Below are 20,196 nucleotides of genomic sequence, written 5' to 3'. Positions count from 1 at the left end.
GGCGCGGCGCAGGCGGCGGGAGTGCGAGCTGGGCCCGGGTCTCGGCCGCCGCCATGGCCGCGGTGGACCTGGAGAAGCTGCGGGCGTCGGGCGCGGGCAAGGCCATCGGCGTCCTGACCAGCGGCGGCGACGCGCAAGGTGGGCGGGGGTCCCGGCCGCGTCGCGGTGCAGGGGGTGGGGGGCGCCTCCGTCCCGGCCTCTCCGGAGCGCCCGCCGAGCCCTGGGACCCGGTTCTCGGGCCGGTCCGGCCTCCCTCCAGCCCCGGCCTCCTGCCCCGGCCTCCAGCCCCGGGTCCGTCCCCCGCTCCGCCCCGGCGCGGTCTCGGGCCTACGTGCGGCCGGCCACGTTCTCGGCCTCCGCCTGGGTCTTGGCGCCGCCCGCGCCCTGCCCGGAGGGTGTGTCCGACTCTGGGCTGCGGGGCAGGACCCCCGCGAGGATTCCCCAAGGCCACGTGAGCGGAGGGTGCCGGTCCCGCTGCCCCCAGAGCCTGGTCCTTCCTGGTTCTGAAGCGACCTGGGGACCCGGTGCCTCCCGAGAGCTGGCGCCAGGCTGCGGGTTTCCGGGACCTCCTCCCGCTGGGCGGGGGCGGGCTCACCCCCGGACCGGTCCGCCTCCTCGGGGCCCTCGCGGCCGCCTTCCGTGTGGGTCTAGCTGGGGAAGAGGGTGGTGGGGAGATGAGCTGCCCGGGGCCTTGAGCAAAGCCCCGTTGTCACTCTTTTTCCAGGGGTACTGGGGAGGCCCCAGGTGGTGGGGACTGAGAGTTGGCAGAGCTGGGTGGGGGTCCGGCCTGGGGGCGTGGTATCCTGGCACTCTCCCTCCTGGAGGCCTGGTCCTGCTGGCCTCCAGTATCTCTGGCCTGACATGTCCAGTGTGGCACCTGTGGCACAGGACACCACCTACCCTGACCCTCAGGAGGAGAGAGGAGAGGATTTACGAGACCAGAAGTGAGGTGCTGGGTTGGGAAGGGGCCCAGCCAGCACCCCAAAGCTGTACAGCGGGACCTGGTCTGTCTTTTAGAGTTCAGAAAATGGTTGAGAAAATGCAGACACACCCCCCTCAGCCAGCTTCAGGCACCTGACCCTCCTTTTCCGTATCTGGAAGCCAGGAAGAGGGAGGAGGAAGCTGGCCTTGACCAGGACCAAGCCAGGGAGGCAGGAGTGGCCCGTGGGTGTCGCTGTCTGAACCCCGGCCTGCGGAGGGCGCTCCTTCGGACCTGGCTGAGCCATGCCTGTTGTGAACCTTCTCACTGCTGTGGCTGGAGCGGGAGCTGCTGCTTGTTGCTGGCCACTGGCAGTGTCCTGGACGTGGCCTGGTGTGTTGTGGGCTCAGGTGGGAGAGGAGGTCCACGGCCTTGGAGGGCCACTGGCAGTGTCCTGGACGTGGCCTGGTGTGTTGTGGGCCCAGGTGGGAGAGGAGGTCCACGGCCTTGGAGGGCCACTGGCAGTGTCCTGGACGTGGCCTGGTGTGTTGTGGGCCCAGGTGGGAGAGGAGGTCCACGGCCTTGGAGGGCCACTGGCAGTGTCCTGGACGTGGCCTGGTGTGTTGTGGGCCCAGGTGGGAGAGGAGGTCCACGGCCTTGGAGGGCCACTGGCAGTGTCCTGGAGCGTGGCCTGGTGTGTTGTGGGTCCAGGTGGGAGAGGAGGCCCATGGCCTTGGAGGGTGGACTCAGGAAGCTCCATCCCATGATATTAGACCAAGAAAGGGCCCGAGTCTGGAGGGCAGACGGGTTGCTGCAGGGCTGGCCTGCCTGCCCACCAGGGAGGCGCTTTCTTGGTGAGGCTGGCGAAGCCCCAAAGCCCACCCTGTGGCTCCCTGGAACACAGAGGGTCCCCAACCAGCTTCCTTGTCTGCAAAGTGGGAGCATCAGCAGCAGAGGGTTGGGAAGGTTCGGAGCCCGGGGTGGCACCCGTCCCCCCATCCCCCGCCGCCCTGCGCACAGACTAAACAGAACGGGGGCCCGCTGGAGGTCGCTGAAGGGCAAGCCTGGCAGGTGGTTCTTGGGCCAGCGGGGCGGGGGGCGCACCCAGAGTGGCAGACGGGCAGTTCTGGATGCTGGTGGAGGATCTGGAGATGGGAGGCCCCTCCTGACCCTGTGGGCAGGCCGGCTGGGTGGGCCTCCCATCTCCATCTGAGCTGGGAGTTCTGACTGCCCAGCGTGGCCCCAGTGCCTGGTATGGGGTGGGCAGCGCTTCCTGGCTGCAGCCGGGAGGGTACCCACAGTGCACCTGCTGGCTGATCATGGCATCCCAGCTGGTCCTGTGTCTTCCTCTGTAAATGTCCTCCCTTCCCGAGCCCCTGGCAACTGCAGTGTCTCTGTGTCCAGGCTCCCACGCGTGGACAGGGAACAGGTGGTTTTCTGCAAGGGAGGAGGACTCCACACGCTTCCCCAGTTGAGGGCTGGGGCTGATTCAGGGAGGATGATGGGGGTGAGTAGGATGGGAGGAGCTGGCATTCTGGGCAGAACCAGAGTCCTTCTGTTTCATGAGTTCCTAAAAGCAGTCTGCGGGGCTCTCCCCGGCCACCGCTGCTGCCGCCGTGTGGCTTCCCATGGTGGGTGCTCTGTTTTCTTCTTGAGGCCCCACTGCCTTCCTAGAAAGGCTGATCCTGGGCGAGGGGAAGCCCATGGCCTAGTGTGCCCTTCTCTATGCCCTCTGTGTCAGCTGGGCAGCAGGAGAGTGGGGACTGGGAGGCACTTTCCGCCCCGATGCTGAAGTCTGCGTTTGTTGGATGTATGAGAACAGCCAGTCTCACCATCTGCCAGTGTTGCCCAGCCCTGGGACTTCTCAGGCCTCAGTTTCCCCTTCTGTGAAAAAAGGGGTTGGGGACAAGACAGGCCACCTTGCAAATTCCTTCCAGCCAGCCCAGAAGTCCTGTTCTGTGTGGCTCTGGGTCATGCCTTTCCTGTTGGGCAGGGGTCCGTGTTGTCGAGCAGGGGAGGGTGTTGTTCAAGGATGTCTATTTGCACAATAACCCGTGCAAAGGTAGCTAGAAGATTTGAATCAGGCCGGGTGTGGTGTCTCATGCCTGTAATCCCAGCACTTTGGGAGGCTGAGGTGGGCGGATCACCTGAGGTCAGGAGTTCAAGACCATCTTGGCTAACATGATGAAACCTCGTCTCTACTAAAAATACAAAAATTAACTGGGCGTGGTGGCATGCATCTGTAATCCAGCTGCTCAGGAGGCTGAGGCAGGAGAATTGCTTGAACCAGGAGGTGGAGGTTGCAGTGAGCCGAGATCGAGCCACTGCACTCCAGCCTGGGCAACAGAGCGAGACTCTGTTTCAAAAAACAAACAAAAGGCCGGGCGCGGTGGCTCAAGCCTGTAATCCCAGCACTTTGGGAAGCCGAGACGGGTGGATCATGAGGTCAGGAGATCGAGACCATCCTGGTAACACGGTGAAACCCCGTCTCTACTAAAAAATACAAAAAAACTAGCCGGGTGAGTTGGCGGGCGCCTGTAGTCCCAGCTACTCGGGAGGCTGAGGCAGGAGAATGGCGTAAACCCGGGAGGCGGAGCTTGCAGTGAGCTGAGATCTGGCCACTGCACTCCAGCCTGGGTGACAGAGCGAGACTCTGTCTCAAAAAAAAAAAAAACAAAAAACAAACAAACAAAGAAAAAACCCCAGAAATCAACCAGGCTTGGTGGTGCGTGCCTGTAGTCCCAGCTACTCAGGAGGCAGAGGCAGGAGAATCCCTTGAACCTGGGAGGCAGAGGTTGTAGTGAGCCAAGATCATGCCACTGCACTCCAGCCTGAGTGACAGAACGACACTGTCTAAAAAAAAAAAAAAAAAGACAAAAACAACCTGGCCTGCCTGTGCCCACCTTCATCTTGCCCTGGCCTGGGCACTTTTAATTCTCTGGGCCGTTTGTCTCTGCTCTGGCCCTGCAGAGGATACCACGCCCTGCCTTTCCCTGGCCGGGGTGTTTGGATGTTGGTTTCCTGTTATCGCAGGTGAGGACTTAGCTCCCTGGCCCGCACGCCTCCCCGACATCGTGGCGTCCTGTTTGGAGCCTTCAGGCTCATGCTTACATCCTTAGCTGATCATTAAACTTTGCGACCATTTCATGCTCACTGCTTTCTTGCCCAGGAGCTAATGGTGAGGAAAGGTCACTGGGAACCAGCACACCAACCTCAGACATCGATTTTCTTCCAGCCTTTTTTCCTGGGCAGGGGTGGCTGTCACCTGCTGGTAGTCAGTGGCAGCCCACCGTCCTTCCTGTCCTCTGACTGCGTGGTGCTGGCGACTGCTGCCTGGGGTTTATTTTGAGAAAAGCCGATTAAAGGGCCACTAAGAAGGCCTTTTGAAGATTACAGCTTCCAGTGAGGTTGACAGAGAAACCCACTCCAGTCCCGTTCTAAAATCCAGCGTTTCCTCCTTCAGGCTGCAGCCAGTCCTGTTCTCAAATCCAGAGTTTCCTGGGACATGGCCACTTTGTTCTCCTCCCAAGGGCTTAACACAAAGCTGGGTTTTGGCAGCTTCATTGTCTCTGGGCGTCAAAGCAGCTTTTATTTTTCGGAGTGCCCTGAAGACATTTGGAAGCGAGGGGTACTCTTGCCGATCCCTGACCCTGGAGCCCCTTTGCTATTCCCAGACCCCCTGACAAGCCCACCAGGCCAGCTGCTGAGATGGCTGTGACCCTGGGCTGACCCGCCCGGTGGCACACAGACTCCGCCTGGAGCTGGGGAGACCAGAGAGGCTGTGTGGCTGGACGGCGGCCTGGGTGCACTGCTCCCGCCCTCTCCTTGCCCTGCCTGAGCTGCCTCCTGCCAGAAGTGGGCTTGGACCTGTGGTGGGACCAGGTCTGCAGGGAGGGCGAGGGAGGGACGGAGGCTTAGCTTCGGCCAGCTGTGGCTGAGTGGATCTCCCTCATTGCCCCCGACTCCGGTGAGGGTGGGGGACGGGGAGCCTGCAGTCACAGCACCGCCTTGGAAGCCCAGCCTGGGGCAGCAGGACTTGGCTCTGCCAACTGCTTTTGGTTGTCGGGTGCTTGGGGTGGCTCAGCTGTCTGGGGTAGGGGGCTCGGCTGTCTGGGGGGGCGCTCAGCTGTCTGGGATGGGTAGGGGGGCTTGGCTGTCTGGGGTGGCTCAGCTGTCTAGGATGGGGCTGGGCCGTCTGGGTGTGTGTGGGATGCTTGCCGGGGTCCGGTCCCCGTTTCAGCTGTAGCAGCCCCGCACCTATCTGTGTCTATCTGTGTGGGGATGTGAGGGAGGCACTGTTCCTTTAGAGACGGGGTTGCTTGCTCAAGCGGAGAAGCTGCCAGTGTGGGCAGCTCCAGCTCCCTGCAGGCTCTGTGTTCTGCCCGTTCTGACGTCTGTGCCGCTTCCTCCTGGACGGCTGCCGGGGTTGGCTCCAGCCCCTGCCCCGTCGGGATCCCCTGGCTGCTGGGTGGGGAGAGGGGGGAGAGGACCACCTGCTGAACCTGAGGATGGGTCTGGGTGCGTCCTGCCACTGCTGCCACCTGCTGGGCTCTGGAAGGTCCCTCACCCTCCCTCTGGGACCTTGTTGGATCCCTGTCGTGTGGGGATGGTGGCAGATACTCTGGCTGCTACATGGGAACCCTGCACAGTGTGCCAATCCCTGGGGTTTCTCAAGGCGTGGGGCCTCACCTCACACCTGCTCCCTCCTGCTGAGCCCCAGGTCAAGCGGGAGAGTGGATGAGAAGCGTTTGTAACCAGGGTAGAGGTCGAGGGTCCTCTCGTGGGGTCTCCATGTTCAAGGGAGCTGCTGAGGCTTGGGCAGGAGCCTCCAGCAAGTCAGCACCTCCACCTCTGTGAGTGCGGGGGGGAAGGCCAGGGGCTTTTGATGGGCACGAGGCTTGGGGACAGAGGACCCGCATGGCTTAGGGATAGATGGCATGGTATGGGTGCTGGGAGGGAGGCAGGAAGAGCAGGGCTGGTCCCAGGGGAAAGGGCACGCTCAGGCCTGTGACCCGGCCCCAGACCCCACTCAGTGGGGGGACCCCGGCCGCTGGCTTGGGGTTCTTCGTCTCTGAAGATCAGGTAGTCTTGGCTGCCCCTGTTGTATGAAGTCATGGATATCTTTTGAGTTGGGAGCTCTCAGGAAGAAGGTGTGGGGTGCATTAGCACCAGTGTTTCCTGGATGCCACCTCCCCCGTCAATGTCCCTGTCCGGGAAACCGGCTTTGCCAAGGCCCCCGCCAGGATGGGGAATTTCACTGCAGTCCCGGGAGCCCAGAGCAAGGGGACAGGAAAGAGGAGGTGACCTCAGAGCCTGGTGGCACCAGCGTCATGTCCAGGCTGGGGGGTGAGGGTGCCTGAGGCCCTGGGGCAGGGCAGTGCTGTCCCCAGGGTGGCTAAGGTCGGAGGGCCTCTGTTCTTATTCCCCCATCTCTTTGCAAAGGAAGGAGCCCATGCCCATTCCAGCGAGTGCCTCCTCAGTGCCCAGAGGTGCTCCCTGGGCCCCTCCATCCCTGTGCTGCAGTCTGAATGTCTGGGGTGAGGGCTGGTGTGGGAGGTGCTGGCCTCTTTTCCACCTGCCCACTTTTTATCCTGCTCTGTGGTCAAGGCCTGACCCCATGGCCTGTGAGTGTGGGGGCTCCGTGGCAGAGGTTGGGGCGGTGGGGTGTGTTCGGGACAGCCACACACGCCTGGTTGCCACGCCCTGCATGGGATGTACCCAGTTTACCTCTGGGCACCATACTCCAGGTGCTCGGAAGCTGAAGCCTAGAGCCTGCTGGGTTCGCCTGAAACTCCACCCGGGGGCCCAGGGCTGGTCCTCAGGTTTCCTAGCCTGGCGCCTTCTGAGATGGGGAGGGTGTCCAGGCCTCCCCACCCCCTGCCCTCTGAGATGGGGATGGCCTCCAGGGCCTCCCCCCAATCCCCACCCTCTTAGATGGGGATCGCATCTAGGCCCCCGCCACCCCCTGCCCTTTTGAGATGGGGAGGGCAACCAGGGCCTTCCCCCACCACCCACCCTCTGAGATGGACAGGGTGTCTAGGCTTCTCTCACCCCCTGCCCTCTGAGATGGGAAGGATGATCAGGCCTCTCCAACCCTCTACCCTCTGAGATGGGAAGGGTGTCCGGGGCCTCCCCACCCCCTGTCCTCTGAGATGGGGAGGGCGTCCGGGGCCTCCCCACCCCCTGTGCTCTGAGATGGGGAGGGCGTCCGGGGCCTCGCCACCCTCTGTCCTCTGAGATGGGGAGGGCGTCCGGGGCCTCCCCACCCCCTGTCCTCTGAGATGGGGAGGGCGTCCGGGGCCTCCCCACCCCCTGTGCTCTGAGATGGGGAGGGCGTCCGGGGCCTCGCCACCCTCTGTCCTCTGAGATGGGGAGGGCGTCCGGGGCCTCCCCACCCCCTATCCTCTGAGATGGGGAGGGCGTCCGGGGCCTCCCCACCCCCTGTCCTCTGAGATGGGGAGGGCGTCCAGGGCCTTGCATCTCAGCGTGAGACTGACAGGTTTGCCCTGATCTCCACAGGCATGAACGCTGCTGTCCGAGCTGTGACGCGCATGGGCATTTATGTGGGTGCCAAAGTCTTCCTCATCTATGAGGTAAGGCCAAGGAGGGCCGTGTGTGTGCAGGGAGTGGGGGCCTCCTGAGGCACAGGCCGAGGTATGTTCTGTGTGGGTCACGGAACAGTGTGGGTCTGGGAGATGGGGTGGTCCTGGCCTGGAGGAGCTGACGGGTACTTGGTCGTGGGGAGTGCGAGGGGGAGCTTGGGGCCAGGCCAAAGGCATCTGCAGAAAGAAGAAACCTGCTGATCCGGGGATTCAGCCTGGCTGGAGGCTCAGAGGCTGCAGGGGGCGGGCCTGGGGGCAGGGAAGGAGCTGGGTGGAGAGGGAGCCCAGGCCCTGCCTACAGTGATTGGGCCAGGCCCCACCCACCACACCCGTAGCCTGGGCCCTGGTCCTGCCCCGAGGCCTCTGTGAGTGGGGGCCAGGGACCTCACCATCTCCGCCCTTGTCCTCCCCAGCCTCCTGCCTCACCACCCAAACCTGAGGAACAGCCCCTGGCAGCAGCTCTGCTGTGTCCATGTTCATTGTGTTCCCGTAGGAGCGGCGGATGCCCCCCTGCCTCAGCCCCAGTCCCCGTGGGAGATTTGGGGCTCGCCCTCCGTCCTGGGTATTTACACACGCACACTTGCACTCACACGTGCGCACACACGGGCACATTCACACACTTGGGCCACACCACGCAGGCACAGGCTGCACTCTTGTCTGATGGTTTTGCACAAGGCCTTTTGCTATTTTGTTACCACTTTTTACATAATATGTAGCTGTTTATATAAAATGTAGCAACCCCAGCTCTACAGCTCCAGGCACTCAGCCCCACTCCGCTCACTGCTCACCGCTCGCTCACTGCTCACTGCCCTGGGTCCCAGTTCCCCACCTTGGCCCCCACCTGGGCCCCACCTGGGCCCCACCTGCCCAGCCCTCCCTCTGCAGGACTGTGTGAGTGGATGAGTGAGTGGGCAGTCTGTGCTGGCCCGTCCTCTCCCTGTGGCCAGGCTGGGGTGAGGCTGGGGCCCTACCAGTGTCGATTGGGAAGCAGGTCTCAGAGCCCTGGGGAGCTGGGTGTGGGGGCCCCTCCAGGCAGGCTGGGCTGTGTCCCTACGAAACTTCCTGCCACCTGCTCGACCTCCAGTTTCTTCTAAGTGGCAAAGGGCAGAAATTAGGGTTTTCCTGACCCCCATACATTCGTGGTTGGGACAGACTCCTGTGGCAAAAGACAGAAAACAAGTTCATCAGTGCAGGGTATGTCCTGGAAAAGGGGAGAAGAGGCACTTGGCCGTGCCTGGAGTCCTGGCTTCTGCAGAGCCCCAGCAGAGACCAGTGCGCCTGGAGAAGCCGAGGGGTACAGGCACGCAGTGTGAGGGCCCTCGGAGGTGGGGGAATGCGGGAGAGTGAGTTTATGGGAAAAGGAATGAAGGGGGTGGGCGCGGGTCCTGGGGCTGTCTCTGGGTGCAGAGGCTTCTGAGGGGCATTTACGTCCCGTCCAGGAGGCAACAGGAGGAGCCTTAGTCTTAGGATGCTGTGTGCTGCTTTCCTCTGGAAGGGAGGCGAGGCTGAGAGCTTCCCTGCACCTGCTGCCTAGTGGGCTTTAGGTCAGAAACATCCACATCTAAGAGGTAGATTTTGAGGTGAGACATTCTGGTATAGCGGCCCGGGGAGACTTCCCCTCCATCCTGCGAAGATTCTTGGAAAAATCTACTTGCGAAAGGCGGTTTACTAGAGCAAAGGTGCTGGCATTCACTGTGAACAGGCGTGGAGAGGTGGGGCGAAGATGCTGACCTGACCTCCTCCCAGGGCAAAGGGACATGGGCAGCCTGGATGATTCTAGAGGGGGAGGAAATTTTTTTTTTTCTTCGAGACACAGTCTCACTCTGTTCCCCAGGCCGGAGTGCACTGGCACAATCTTGGCTCACTGCAACCTCCGCCTCCCGGGTTCAAGCGATTCTCCTGCCTCAGCCTCCCGAGTAGCTGGGATTATAAGCACCCGCCACCACACCCGGCTGTTTTTTGTATTTTTAGTAGAGACGGGGTTTCACCATGTTGGCCAGGATGGTCTCGAACTCCTGACCTCTGGTGATCCACCCGCCTCTGCCTCCCAAAGTGTTGGGATTACAGGCGTGAGCCGCTGCGCACGGCCATAAATGGTTTTTAGGGGATTCAATGGGCTTGGACAGCGTCTGTTGGCCCTGGTGACTACCTGCCCAGGTGTGTTGGCAGACACAGGTCTTTCTTCCTGCGATGACCTCAGTGCAGGGAAACTCAGGCAGGGGGACTGGCAGTCACTGTTCCTTTCCCAGCAGCTGTGGGCTTTAGGCAGATGCGGGGGCTTCAGGGAGCAGCCACATCCTGAGCTTGGAGGAGGCAGAGGGTCGAGAGGCAGGAGGGGAGGTCAGGGAGACCTGTGGCTGCGCCCGTTCACATCAGACTGCATGCATTTTGGGTTTCTGAGCCCAGCACTGCTTTCCTTCAGCAGGGAGACTGATCGCTTCTTCTTGGGGATGTCGTTAGGGCAGAAAGGGAGGGTGGCCTTGGAGGTGAAAACCCTTCTCAGTTCTGACACAAAGGAGGGCTCATAACCGAGCTGCTCTTATCCTCCCAGGCAGAGCCCAGAGCGCAGTGGGGAGGGCCCTGAGCCTGGGTCCAGGCCTGCAGGGGTGAGAGGAGGGGATGGGACGAGAGGGGAAGGAGGGGTGAGCTGGGCCTAGGAGGACAGATACGGAGAAGAAGTGGGTGGAGAGGGGCAAACCTCTTCTAGAAGGTTCCAAGGTTAAGGGGAGGTTGTGTCTGAGACTGATTCCAGCAGACCTGAACCACTGACCTTGTGGGGTCTCTGGGGACTCCTGGGCTGGCCACACCTGCCTGCCCCTCTGCCCAGTGGAGCAGGGGCCTGGCTGGCACCTGGGCTCTGTATTGGGTCCTGAGTTTTGCAGACAGATCTGTGTTTGGTGGCCTCCTGCTCAGGTGGGGCTGTGGGTTTGGAATCATTTTCCTGTTTTCCTTGTGCCTGGCTCAGGGCTGGCACAACCACAGGGGGCCAGGCTGGCCTAGCCTGAGCCAGAGGAAGTAGCTCTGTGGTCCCTCAGATCAGCCCCTGAGATGGGGTGGAGCACCTGTCCTCCAACCCAGCTGGTGGGGAAGGGAGGCTGCCAGGCTGCGAGCCTGCCATGGCCAGAGTGGGGATGTTCGCGTGCCCCGCAGCGTGCACTGTCCCTTGACCCCTGCCTGGTTGAGGCATTTGCCCTCCTGGCCCCCAGGGCCCTGACACCCGGCTGGGGAGGAGGCAGAGGGAGGAGCAGAAGCCCCGGCCGAGGAATGGCTGCTTCACTGCTTCACCTCACGGCCCGGAGAAGGCTGCTGACGCATGGAGGAACCGGGGGCTGCACGGAGGAGGCCGCCCTTCTCTCCATACCCTTAGTGAAACACAGTCATGAGGGCCCCTCCCCTCAAACAACAAGAAAGGGCTGGGCGTGCAGTAGGAAACGGGCACGTGGCTTGGAGGCTGTGCAGGTCCAGTCTGGGAAACCCCAGGTAGAACCGCACGAGGGGCAGATCCATGGCACCGGATGGAAGGCCCGGTGTGGCCAGCGTGGCGGGACGCGGAGCCTGAGCCCCTGCCCAGGGTGTTGCCGGCCCTACGGGCGATGGCCATTTGGGTCCACTGGACCCAGCAGCCCCCTCAGGCGGGGACCTGCCTGAAACACGGGCGCATCCCTGTAGGGAGGTGTGTGTGTTCTCAGCTGCCCACTGTGGTGGGCAGATGGTAGCCCGGGCTGTTCACACGGTCGCCACACAGCAGGAGCACCCCACTGGCCACACGCCCAGGAGGACTCCAGCGGGGACAGAAGGAGCCACACACAGCAGCCTCTGCGGTGTCGTTTCTAGGACGTTCAGAACAGGCAGACCTGGGATGCACCCTCAGGAGCTGGATGGCGGGCTCCGCTGGGGCCTCAGGGGCGCTGAGCTTGCCTGTGTGGATCCGGGTGGGGTGAGGGAGCTCAGACAGGCCCCTGCACCAAAGCGCTCACCAGCTTACCACAGGAGTCACATCCCGGGACACACGGGCTCACCAGCCGTGCAGAGGGTGTCGAGCCCCCTGTGGGGCACCCAGACCCCATTACCCCAGGCCCTGGGAGTGGTAGGGCCTCACAGTCAGCCCCCTGAGCCAGCTATCTGCTGGTGGGGTGAAAGTCCTGCTCCCAGACCGCATGCTGCCGGCCGCCATGGGGTCCCCTATCTCATGCCTGCCCCACTCTGATTTCAGGGTTACGAGGGCCTCGTGGAGGGAGGTGAGAACATCCAGCAGGCCAACTGGCTGAGCGTCTCCAACATCATCCAGCTGGTGAGGCCCGGGAACGCGGACGCATGTGTGCCCACGGACTTGCAGACACATAGAGACAGACCTGCACACACAGACACACAGACGTGCACACAGACACACACACACACAGATGCGCGCACACACAGACACACACGCACACACACAGATGTGCACACACAGAGACACACAGGCGGTTGCACACATACAGACACAGACACGTGCACACACACAGACGCGTGCACACACAGATGCGTGCACACACAGATGCGTGCACACACACACAGACACGTGCACACACACACAGACACGTGCACACACACACAGACACGTGCACACACAGACGCGTGCACACACAGACATGGAGACAGACACAGGGATAGACACATGCAGACACGTAAATACAGAGATACACACATAGATACACAGATGCACACACAGGGACACAGATACAGGAACATACAGACATATGTACTCAGAGTCACACACACACACGTGCCGCACCCCACGGGGCTCCGGTTCAGGCCGACCCTGTCATCTGCTGCCATGGAGTTGTTGGGTCATAGGGTCCTGGGGTTGCCAGGGGCCAGGAGGGCCTGGAGATATGGCGGTGCTGGGTCCTGGGGGAGCCCTGGCTGAGGCTGGCTTTAAGGGGCTGCGTGAGCACACCTGGAGCTGCTGCGGCTCGTGCCCTGGAGGCCCCGGCCAGTTCCCTGAGTTGGTGCAGGGCCTGTGTGTGCACATGGGCACACACGTGTGTGGCGGTCTATGCATGTGAGTGTGTATTGTGTTTTCCGGTTTCCAGAACCTTCCACTCTATTACCTTGGGGCTTCCCGAGCCCAGGGCTGGAGGGACATCGTCCTCCTCTTTGTCTGTCCAAGGAGAAAGGCCCAGGGAGGTGGGGCCACTTCAGGTTTCCAGAGACCCTGGGGCTTCCGCCTCTCACTCTGCAGGGTCCGCCAGTCCCCTTGCTGCCCAGGCCTGGGGTCCCTCCGATGATCCCCAAGGGCTGTCTGCCGCCTGCCACGTCCCTGAAGTTTCTGCCCACTTCTGTGCAGGGCGGCACTATCATTGGCAGCGCCCGCTGCAAGGCCTTTACCACCCGGGAGGGGCGCCGGACAGCGGCCTACAACCTGGTCCAGCACGGCATCACTAACCTGTGCGTCATCGGTGGGGACGGCAGCCTCACGGGTGCCAACATCTTCCGCAGCGAGTGGGGCAGCCTGCTGGAGGAGCTGGTGGCGGAAGGTGGGTCTGTGCCCGGCGCACTGGAGGCCCTGGGGTTTTGTTTGGCCGCTGCTGCCAGGCGTGGGAATGGGCAGGACAGAGGGAGGAGGGAGTCCTGGGTACCCCGAGGCAGATGAGGGGCTGTCTGGCCGCTGGCCAGGGTGGAGTGGCGCCCACCAGGGCAAGCTGGGACGTCTCTCAGAGATGGAGGTCAGGGCTTAAGCCTCAGGGAGGCGACCCGGGCAGTGCCTGGGGCTGGTGGAGGCCGGCGTGGCTCACCCTACGCCCCAGGGACAAGTCTCTGTGATTGATCTGAGGGAGATTCTGGACAGGCGTGGTCACAGTTTGCAAAAATAGAGTTAAAGTTGGGGTGACATTAAGACACAGAGTCCCGACCGAGATTGCCGCTTGGAAAGTGGCCACTTGGAGCCTTGTCTGTTCCGTGTCCCTCGTGTGGAGGACCCTGAGGTGAGGCCTTGGCCACTCTGCGAGGCACCCCAGAGGTCCCCCGTCTGCACTCAGCCCCAGCGGATCCAGCCGTGCTGCTGCAGGGTTCTGGATGGGAGGAGGCTGAGCTTGGAACTCTGGGGCCCCTGCCAGGCTGCACACCTGGGATGTGGGAGAAAGGGTGGCAGGAGAGGGGTCTCTGGCCCTGTGGTGGGGCTGGTGGAGCCTCAGCCAGGCCCTCCTGCTGCTCTTGGCCCAGGTAAGATCTCAGAGACCACAGCCCAGACCTACTCGCACCTGAACATCGCGGGCCTGGTGGGCTCCATCGATAACGACTTCTGCGGCACCGACATGACCATTGGCACGGACTCGGCCCTCCACCGCATCATGGAGGTCATCGATGCCATCACCACCACCGCCCAGAGGTGAGTGAGGCTGGTGCCAGCTGCCAGCTCAGGGCCCCTCCTCCCTGCACTGTGGTGAGGTGGCCTCGGGGTGACGGCCATCCGCAAGGGCAGTGGACTCTGGTAGCCCCAGCCTCCAGGCTAGCCGCCCTCAGCCCCCAGCTCGGGAGATGCATAGCAGATTCCACTCCCACTCTGCCAGGCTGCGGGGGGCCTTTGTGCAGCCCCTTCTGAGGGGCAGCTGCTTGCCCTGGGGTGTGATGCCCCCCAAAGGAAGTCCTGGGCTGGCCAGGCCTGGGCTCAGCAAATGACCCTCAGACTTGGAGCAGATCGGTCGAAACCAGCCCAGAGGCTGGAGGGAGCCCAGGGTATCTTTCAGCTCAGAGCCTGGGCACGAGAAGGGGCTGTGCCCTGCCTGCCTCTCCATCCACCTGGGTCCCTTGGGCACCCCCGCAGGGAATCGGGCTGGCAGGGCCGTGTGGCTGGCACTGATGCCTCCTCCTGTTCCATCTCCGCAGCCACCAGAGGACCTTCGTGCTGGAGGTGATGGGCCGGCACTGCGGGTGAGGAGGGTCTTCCTGGCCTGCAGGGGTGGGCCGGGTGCTGCTGGGGACCCAGCGACAGGTGTGGCATATTTATTCCAGGGCTCAGTTAACACCATGGGTGAGAGAGAGCCGGGCGGGGGCCGGGAGAGACAGAGAAGCTGTGGCCCAGAGTCGGGCCTCCGGGGACGGCGAAGCTGCCCTCAATGACTGGGCGGGGGTCCTGAGCAGGTGGGCACTCACTCCTCCAGGTACCTGGCACTGGTATCTGCACTGGCCTCGGGGGCCGACTGGCTGTTCATCCCTGAGGCTCCGCCTGAGGACGGCTGGGAGAACTTCATGTGCGAGAGGCTGGGTGAGGTGGGTGCTGTCCAGCCTGCTGGGGGCCGCAGGTGTCCTGGGGCACTGGGTAGCGCCCCTGGGGTTTTGGGACCAACTTTGACCAACTCATGCATCACTCATGGGTTCAGCAGCAGCTGCAGTGCCCTTCGGGGCAGGACGCGCAAGGAGTAGGGGGCTACAGGGCTGACCTCCGTGAGGCACCTGTGATCCTGCCCTCAGTGGGCAGGAGGCAGAGAGGGTCACTCAGGCCACCGCCGCCCCAGGCTCAGCTCCATGGTCAGTGTGGGGAGCTCGGTGAGGTTGCTTCCTGGGGTGGGATGGCTGAGCCTGGGCCGGCGGGAGGTGGTTGGTTGTGAGGATGAGTGGCCCCAGCAAGGTCCAGACAGCAGGGCCCTGGGGGTGGCAAGGCCAGGAGCTGGGCCAGGGGGGGAGCAGGGCCTTCCCCTGAGGGCGGTCAGAGCCCAGGGATGGGTTCTAGGCTGGAGAGATGTGTCCGAAAGTGGCTGTAGTCACAGTGGACAGGAGGTTCTGGAGACAGGAGAGGGTAGGGAGGCTGCTGGGAGGCCAAGACCACCTCTGGGAGGGGTGGGGGTGCCTGGCCGGGAGAGGTGTGCCTGGAGTTGGGGTGCCTGGAGTGGGCGTGCCTGGAATGCTGCCCTCTGGTTCCCTTGGGGTAGAGTTGGGGGCTCTGGCCTAGAATAGGCTGACACTGCCCTATGGACCCTGAGACCCCTCAACTAGGACAGGTCGGCCCCTTGGTGGGGCGGGGCTTGGCTCAGTGGTGGACCAGAGGCATGGGCCATTCAGGCTGTCCTCCGCTCACGCCTGACTGTGCAGGGTAAGCCCAGGGGCCCCATGGCTCTAGCTCTGTCCTCTGTGCTCTGAGGCTGAGGCAGGACTACTGGAGCCAGCCCTGGGGGCACAGGGTGGGTCTGGGGCTGACAGGTATCCCTGTCCACATGTGAAGGTGGCAGCATCACTCCCATCTGTGTGGACACTGGTTCCACCTCCGCGTGGCTCTACAGCGCTGCCAAGGGCAGTGGGAGAGACCATGGGTCATGACCTGGCTTCTGGAACCTTCCCCAGTGGAGCCCAGGGGCTTGGTGGAGATAGAACCCTACAGGCGAGGCTGGCCCGAGGTGCGGGTCCTGCGAGGGGCCTGTTCTCCTAGGGCAGAGACTTCACCCTGGGGGGCCCGGCTGCAGTGGTGACCTCGGTCTTGGCTTATGTCTGTGACTCAGGTTGGGCCCTCCTGGAAGTGGCCTGGATGTGAGGTCGGCTCACCTGGTTCCTTCCTGCTCTCTCGCTGAGAGCCTGTTTTCCCCTGTAACATGTGGGTGCCCGCCTTGCCCACCACCCAGGGTGCGCTGGGGCAGGGAGGGTGGCGCAGCTCTCCTGCTGTACCTGCAGCCCATCTTCCGGGTGTCTGACCTCACCTGCACTGGCGCCACCTCCTCCAGAGAGTCCTCCACTCCCACCGCACCCGGGCCCTGTCTGAGCTGCTCCCACCCTGTTTCTGTAGGAGGCTCTGTGGCCTGTGGTAGGGCAAACAAGGGGCTTGTGGCTCAGAATGAGTCCCACAAATGTTTGTTGGGTCATTGAAGTGGAGGCTGGAAAGCCCATTCAGTTCCCAGAGAGCTGGGCCGCGGCCGGTGTGTGGTGCTGAGGCAGCAGCCTGAGGCTGGCAGAGGGGATGGTGTGTCCCGTGTGCACCAGCGTGGACCCACAGTGGCTTCAGGGTGCAGGGTGTCCGGGGACCCCTGGCTAGTGGCAGCGACGTGAGGCCCCCGGTTTTAAGGGTGAGCAGTTGGAGGCTCACAGGAGTCACAAGCAGCCCAGGCTACCCCAGGCAGGCCCCTCTGCCCTGTGCCCCACGGAGCTGCAGCCCTGTGTGTCTTCCCGCCTGGAAGGCTTCACCAGACACAAGGGCCCAGCCCCAGCTGTGTGTGTGCTGGACCCAGCCCCGAGGGTCCCCTTCCTCCCCTGCTGACCTTTCCGGGCTTTCAGGCAGAGTCCTCTTGTTCACCGCTGCCAGGAGGGCGGGGGTCCTAGTGGGCCCAGCGTGGTCTCTGCCCTGGCGCTCCAGGCCTCCTTTCCTCCTGCTGGGTGGGGGTTGTGCCCTGGCCCACGTGGGTTGGGGATGGTGGCCTCAGGGAGGGCTCCTGGCGCCTGGGGGCTGTGCCCGGGGCAGGTTTCCCACCTGGCAGCTGAGCCCTGTCGTGTCTTTGACCCAGACTCGGAGCCGCGGGTCCCGACTGAACATCATCATTATCGCTGAGGGTGCCATCGACCGCAACGGGAAGCCCATCTCGTCCAGCTACGTGAAGGACGTGCGTGTGGGCTTGGGGGTGGCCACTGGGCAGACCCCCTGCTCCTCTAGCCCATGTGGGCTGGGGCTCAGGGCTGGTCCTTCCCACTCTCCTGCAGTTGGTGGTTCAGAGGCTGGGCTTCGACACCCGTGTGACTGTGCTGGGCCACGTGCAGCGGGGAGGGACGCCCTCTGCCTTTGACCGAGTCCTGGTAAGTGGCCATCACCCTGCCCTGTGTATGTGTGTGGGTGAGCGTGGTCTGTGCGTGTGGGCAGTGTGCACGTGAGTGTGGCACGTGCACTGTGTCCATGTGGCTGTGGGTGAGTCTGTGTCCATGTGGCTGTGGGTGAGTGTCCATGTCTGTGTGTGTGGGGGTATGCATGGGGGATGCGTGGTCCTTGTGGGTGTGTTTCAGTGTGTGTGACTGTGTGTCAGTGTGGGTGTATGGGGTGGGTGGTCCCTCAAGCTGTTGCTCCTCCTGGGGGAAACTGAGGCCTGACTTCTCCGTTCCCCTGCAGGTGTAGGGAACTCAGACCTGGGGACCATGGGAGGCCCCCCGCCAGCCTGTGCCTCCTGGCCGTTCTACCCCCCACCCCCTGCCAGCCCCACGTGGCAGCAGTCAGGGCCACAGACCCTCCTGGTGGCCAGGGACAGGCCCTGGGAGAGGGGCTGGGTGGGCAGAGGGTGGTGCCCATGTTGCCTGCGGCATCACGGTCTGGGAGGCTGGTGCTGGGAGGGAGCATTCGGGGTCTGGCGTGGCCTCGCCATCCTTGGCCCTGATCACTGCTGGGTTTCACTTTGTCCTCTGCAAAATGGGAATCAAGTTGTGCCAAATGGAATGAGTCTGGGGCCAGGAAGGCCCCATGGAAGGCAAAATGCCTGTGTGTGAGGGTGGTCACCCTCTCAGGCAGGGCCACAGACTGTCAGGCAGGTGGGACTTGTGCTGAGGGAGACCAGATGGCTGCGCCCAGCCCTGTGACTGCACCTGGCCCTGTGACTCCCGTGCTGAGCTGAGCCTTCCCAGCCGACCCACGGAGCTGGACGGGGGCCGCTGTACTGGGGGGACGCTTCCTCAGAGAGGGACCCCGCCGACCTAGCCAGGCAGCTGCTGTCCCCTCTGTGCGGCCTCAGGCTCACTCAGAAGAGCCTCTTGAGGGGCCTGGGACATCAGGGCAAGCCAGTCGCGGCTGCCGAGCCTGGGCGGCGGAAATGCTGCTGCCGTGACCGGGCCAGCCATGCGCTCCCAGCCTGCAGGCTGCAGGGTTTTCCAGCCAGTGTCTTGGATGCCCGATGCCAGCTCTGAAACAGAGGACAGTTGATCACCCGCAGTCCCAGCGGCTGTCACCCAGAGCATCAGCGTTTTTGTGCTCCCGGAGCCTGTATTCCCACTGGGTGCCACGGAGCCCGTATTCCCACTGGGTGCCACGAAGCCTGTATTCCCACTGGGTGCCACGGAGCCTGTATTCCCACTGGGTGCCACGGAGCCTGTATTCCCACTGGGTGCCACGGAGCCTGTATTCCCACTGGGTGCCACGAAGGCGACCGGGGAACCCAGCATGCGCGGTGGGAACCTGGACTTTTCCAAGGAGCCTCAGCCTGCATGGGGGTGTCTCCGAGGCTGCTCCCTAAACAGCATCCCGGAGAGACCGCCCGGAATAAGGTGCCGCCTGTGCCTCACGTGCAAGATGAAGAAACCTGTGTGGATCCCAGAGGGCTGTCTGTGGCCCCGGGGGGCCAGCTGCAGGGCTGCTACAGGGCCGGCCACCGGTGGTCATGGCACGGCCACGGCGACTGCAGGCCTGGCTTTCTTGTCCACTGCGGCCAGTTCCCGGGGTGGGGCTGGGGCCTGCCTTTGCAGTGTGTCCCTAGCGGGCAGCTCCTGGATGTGTCCACTGCCCATCCCCGTGGCTGGCGCGGACACACACCAGGGAAGTCACGACATGAGGGCCTCCGTGGGAGGAACCATCGCAGCGGACGGGGCCCTGGGGACGTGGCCTGTGTGCCCAGCCATGACACTGAGCGACAGCGGGTGGGTTGCATCACATGGTATCCTGCAGCCCACAGTGTAGCCTGGGCCTCCCAGCAGGGCAGTGAAAACACAAACGGTATCCAGCATGCCGTCGTGAACGCTGGTCAGACACGTTTCCATCTCTAGTGCCACCTGTTCTGGAAGCTTCCGTCAGCGTGGGGGGCTCTGGAAGCTGGGGTTTGCGCATCTGCAGAGGATGGGCATGTGGCTTGGGGTAGAGGGACCAAGTGGGTGTGCCAGCCTGAACCCCTCCCCACAGAGCAGCAAGATGGGCATGGAGGCGGTGATGGCGCTGCTGGAGGCCACCCCTGACACGCCGGCCTGTGTGGTCAGCCTCTCGGGGAACCAGTCAGTGCGGCTGCCCCTCATGGAGTGCGTGCAGATGGTAAGCCCTGGGTCCCCCCATCAGAACCGCCTGGTCCCTCCCTAATCCCCACTCGCAGGCCCCACTGCTCTCTGGGGATCTCAGCACCATAAGCACCGGAAGGCAGGGCCTCGTGGCTGGCCCAGGGCATCCCAGGCCTCCAGGAAGGGGGATGTGAGCACATCCCCGGGTGGGACGTGGGAGCTGGGACGGTCCCCAAGAGGTGTGTTGGAGCTGCAGGGAGTCTGGTGAGCAGGGGAAGTCATGGGTCCTCGGCCACTGAGCTTCTGTGGGCAGTGGTGGGAGTTGGGGTTAGGATGGGATGGAGGAGGAGGGGCCGGTGATCAGAGTGGAGCCCTGGGAGGAGCTTGGGCTGTTGATGGGGAACACGGGTGGCTGGAGCAGGGACCCTGGGAGGGGAGGCGCAGGGAGCAGGGACCCCGGGAGGGGAGGTGCGGGGAGCAGGGACCCCGGGAGGGGAGGCGCGGGGAGCAGGGACCCCGGGAGGGGAGGCGCGGGGAGCAGGGACCCCGGGAGGGGAGGCGCGGGGAGCAGGGACCCCGGGAGGGGAGGTGTGGGGAGCAGGGACCCCGGGAGGGGAGGCGCGGGAGCAGGGACCCTGGGAGGGTAGGTGTGTGGAGCAGGGACCCCGGGACGGGAGGTATGGGGAGGGCAGAGGCCAGGAGGCTGGGTGTGGGTGCTGGTCAAGCCCCGGCTCAGTGGGTTTGGAGGCCTGCAACGGG

The 20,196-nt window shown here is 63.3% G+C and overlaps 1 protein-coding gene and 1 long non-coding RNA gene across 21 annotated transcripts in view; one reads left to right on the top strand and one right to left on the bottom strand.

The window, feature by feature from the left end:
- PFKL (phosphofructokinase, liver type) overlaps positions 1-20,196 on the top strand; it is a 28,403-nt gene continuing 8,207 nt past the window's right edge. For 14 of the 20 annotated variants that reach the window (XR_013414789.1, XR_013414791.1, XR_013414788.1 and 11 more), the window contains exons 1-10: positions 1-138; positions 7,439-7,512; positions 11,735-11,812; positions 12,848-13,037; positions 13,723-13,888; positions 14,386-14,430; positions 14,661-14,769; positions 16,986-17,081; positions 17,179-17,271; positions 19,349-19,474. Coding sequence is in view for 12 of the 20 variants with exons in the window: in XM_077995476.1 (XP_077851602.1) it covers positions 54-138; positions 7,439-7,512; positions 11,735-11,812; positions 12,848-13,037; positions 13,723-13,888; positions 14,386-14,430; positions 14,661-14,769; positions 16,986-17,081; positions 17,179-17,271; positions 19,349-19,474 (1,062 nt within the window). In the remaining 8 variants the exon portion in view is untranslated. Of the gene's footprint in view, positions 184-1,015; positions 1,313-5,778; positions 5,798-7,372; positions 8,084-11,734; positions 11,813-12,847; positions 13,038-13,722; positions 13,889-14,385; positions 14,431-14,660; positions 14,770-16,985; positions 17,082-17,178; positions 17,272-19,348; positions 19,475-20,196 lie in introns of those variants that run through there. The other 6 variants (XM_077995480.1, XM_077995478.1, XM_077995479.1 and 3 more) reach the window with 6 other exon arrangements.
- LOC144339625 (uncharacterized) lies at positions 18-3,617 on the bottom strand. Its single transcript, XR_013414873.1, has 3 exons — positions 3,414-3,617; positions 1,589-3,120; positions 18-1,437 (listed from the first exon to the last, which is right to left on the bottom strand). It is a non-coding gene; the product is annotated as an uncharacterized LOC144339625 (long non-coding RNA).

The sequence above is a fragment of the Macaca mulatta genome, chromosome 3, assembly GCF_049350105.2.
Source record: "Macaca mulatta isolate MMU2019108-1 chromosome 3, T2T-MMU8v2.0, whole genome shotgun sequence".
NCBI classification, from domain to species: Eukaryota; Metazoa; Chordata; class Mammalia; order Primates; family Cercopithecidae; genus Macaca; species Macaca mulatta.
This window is presented reverse-complemented; position numbering and strand designations above follow the sequence as displayed.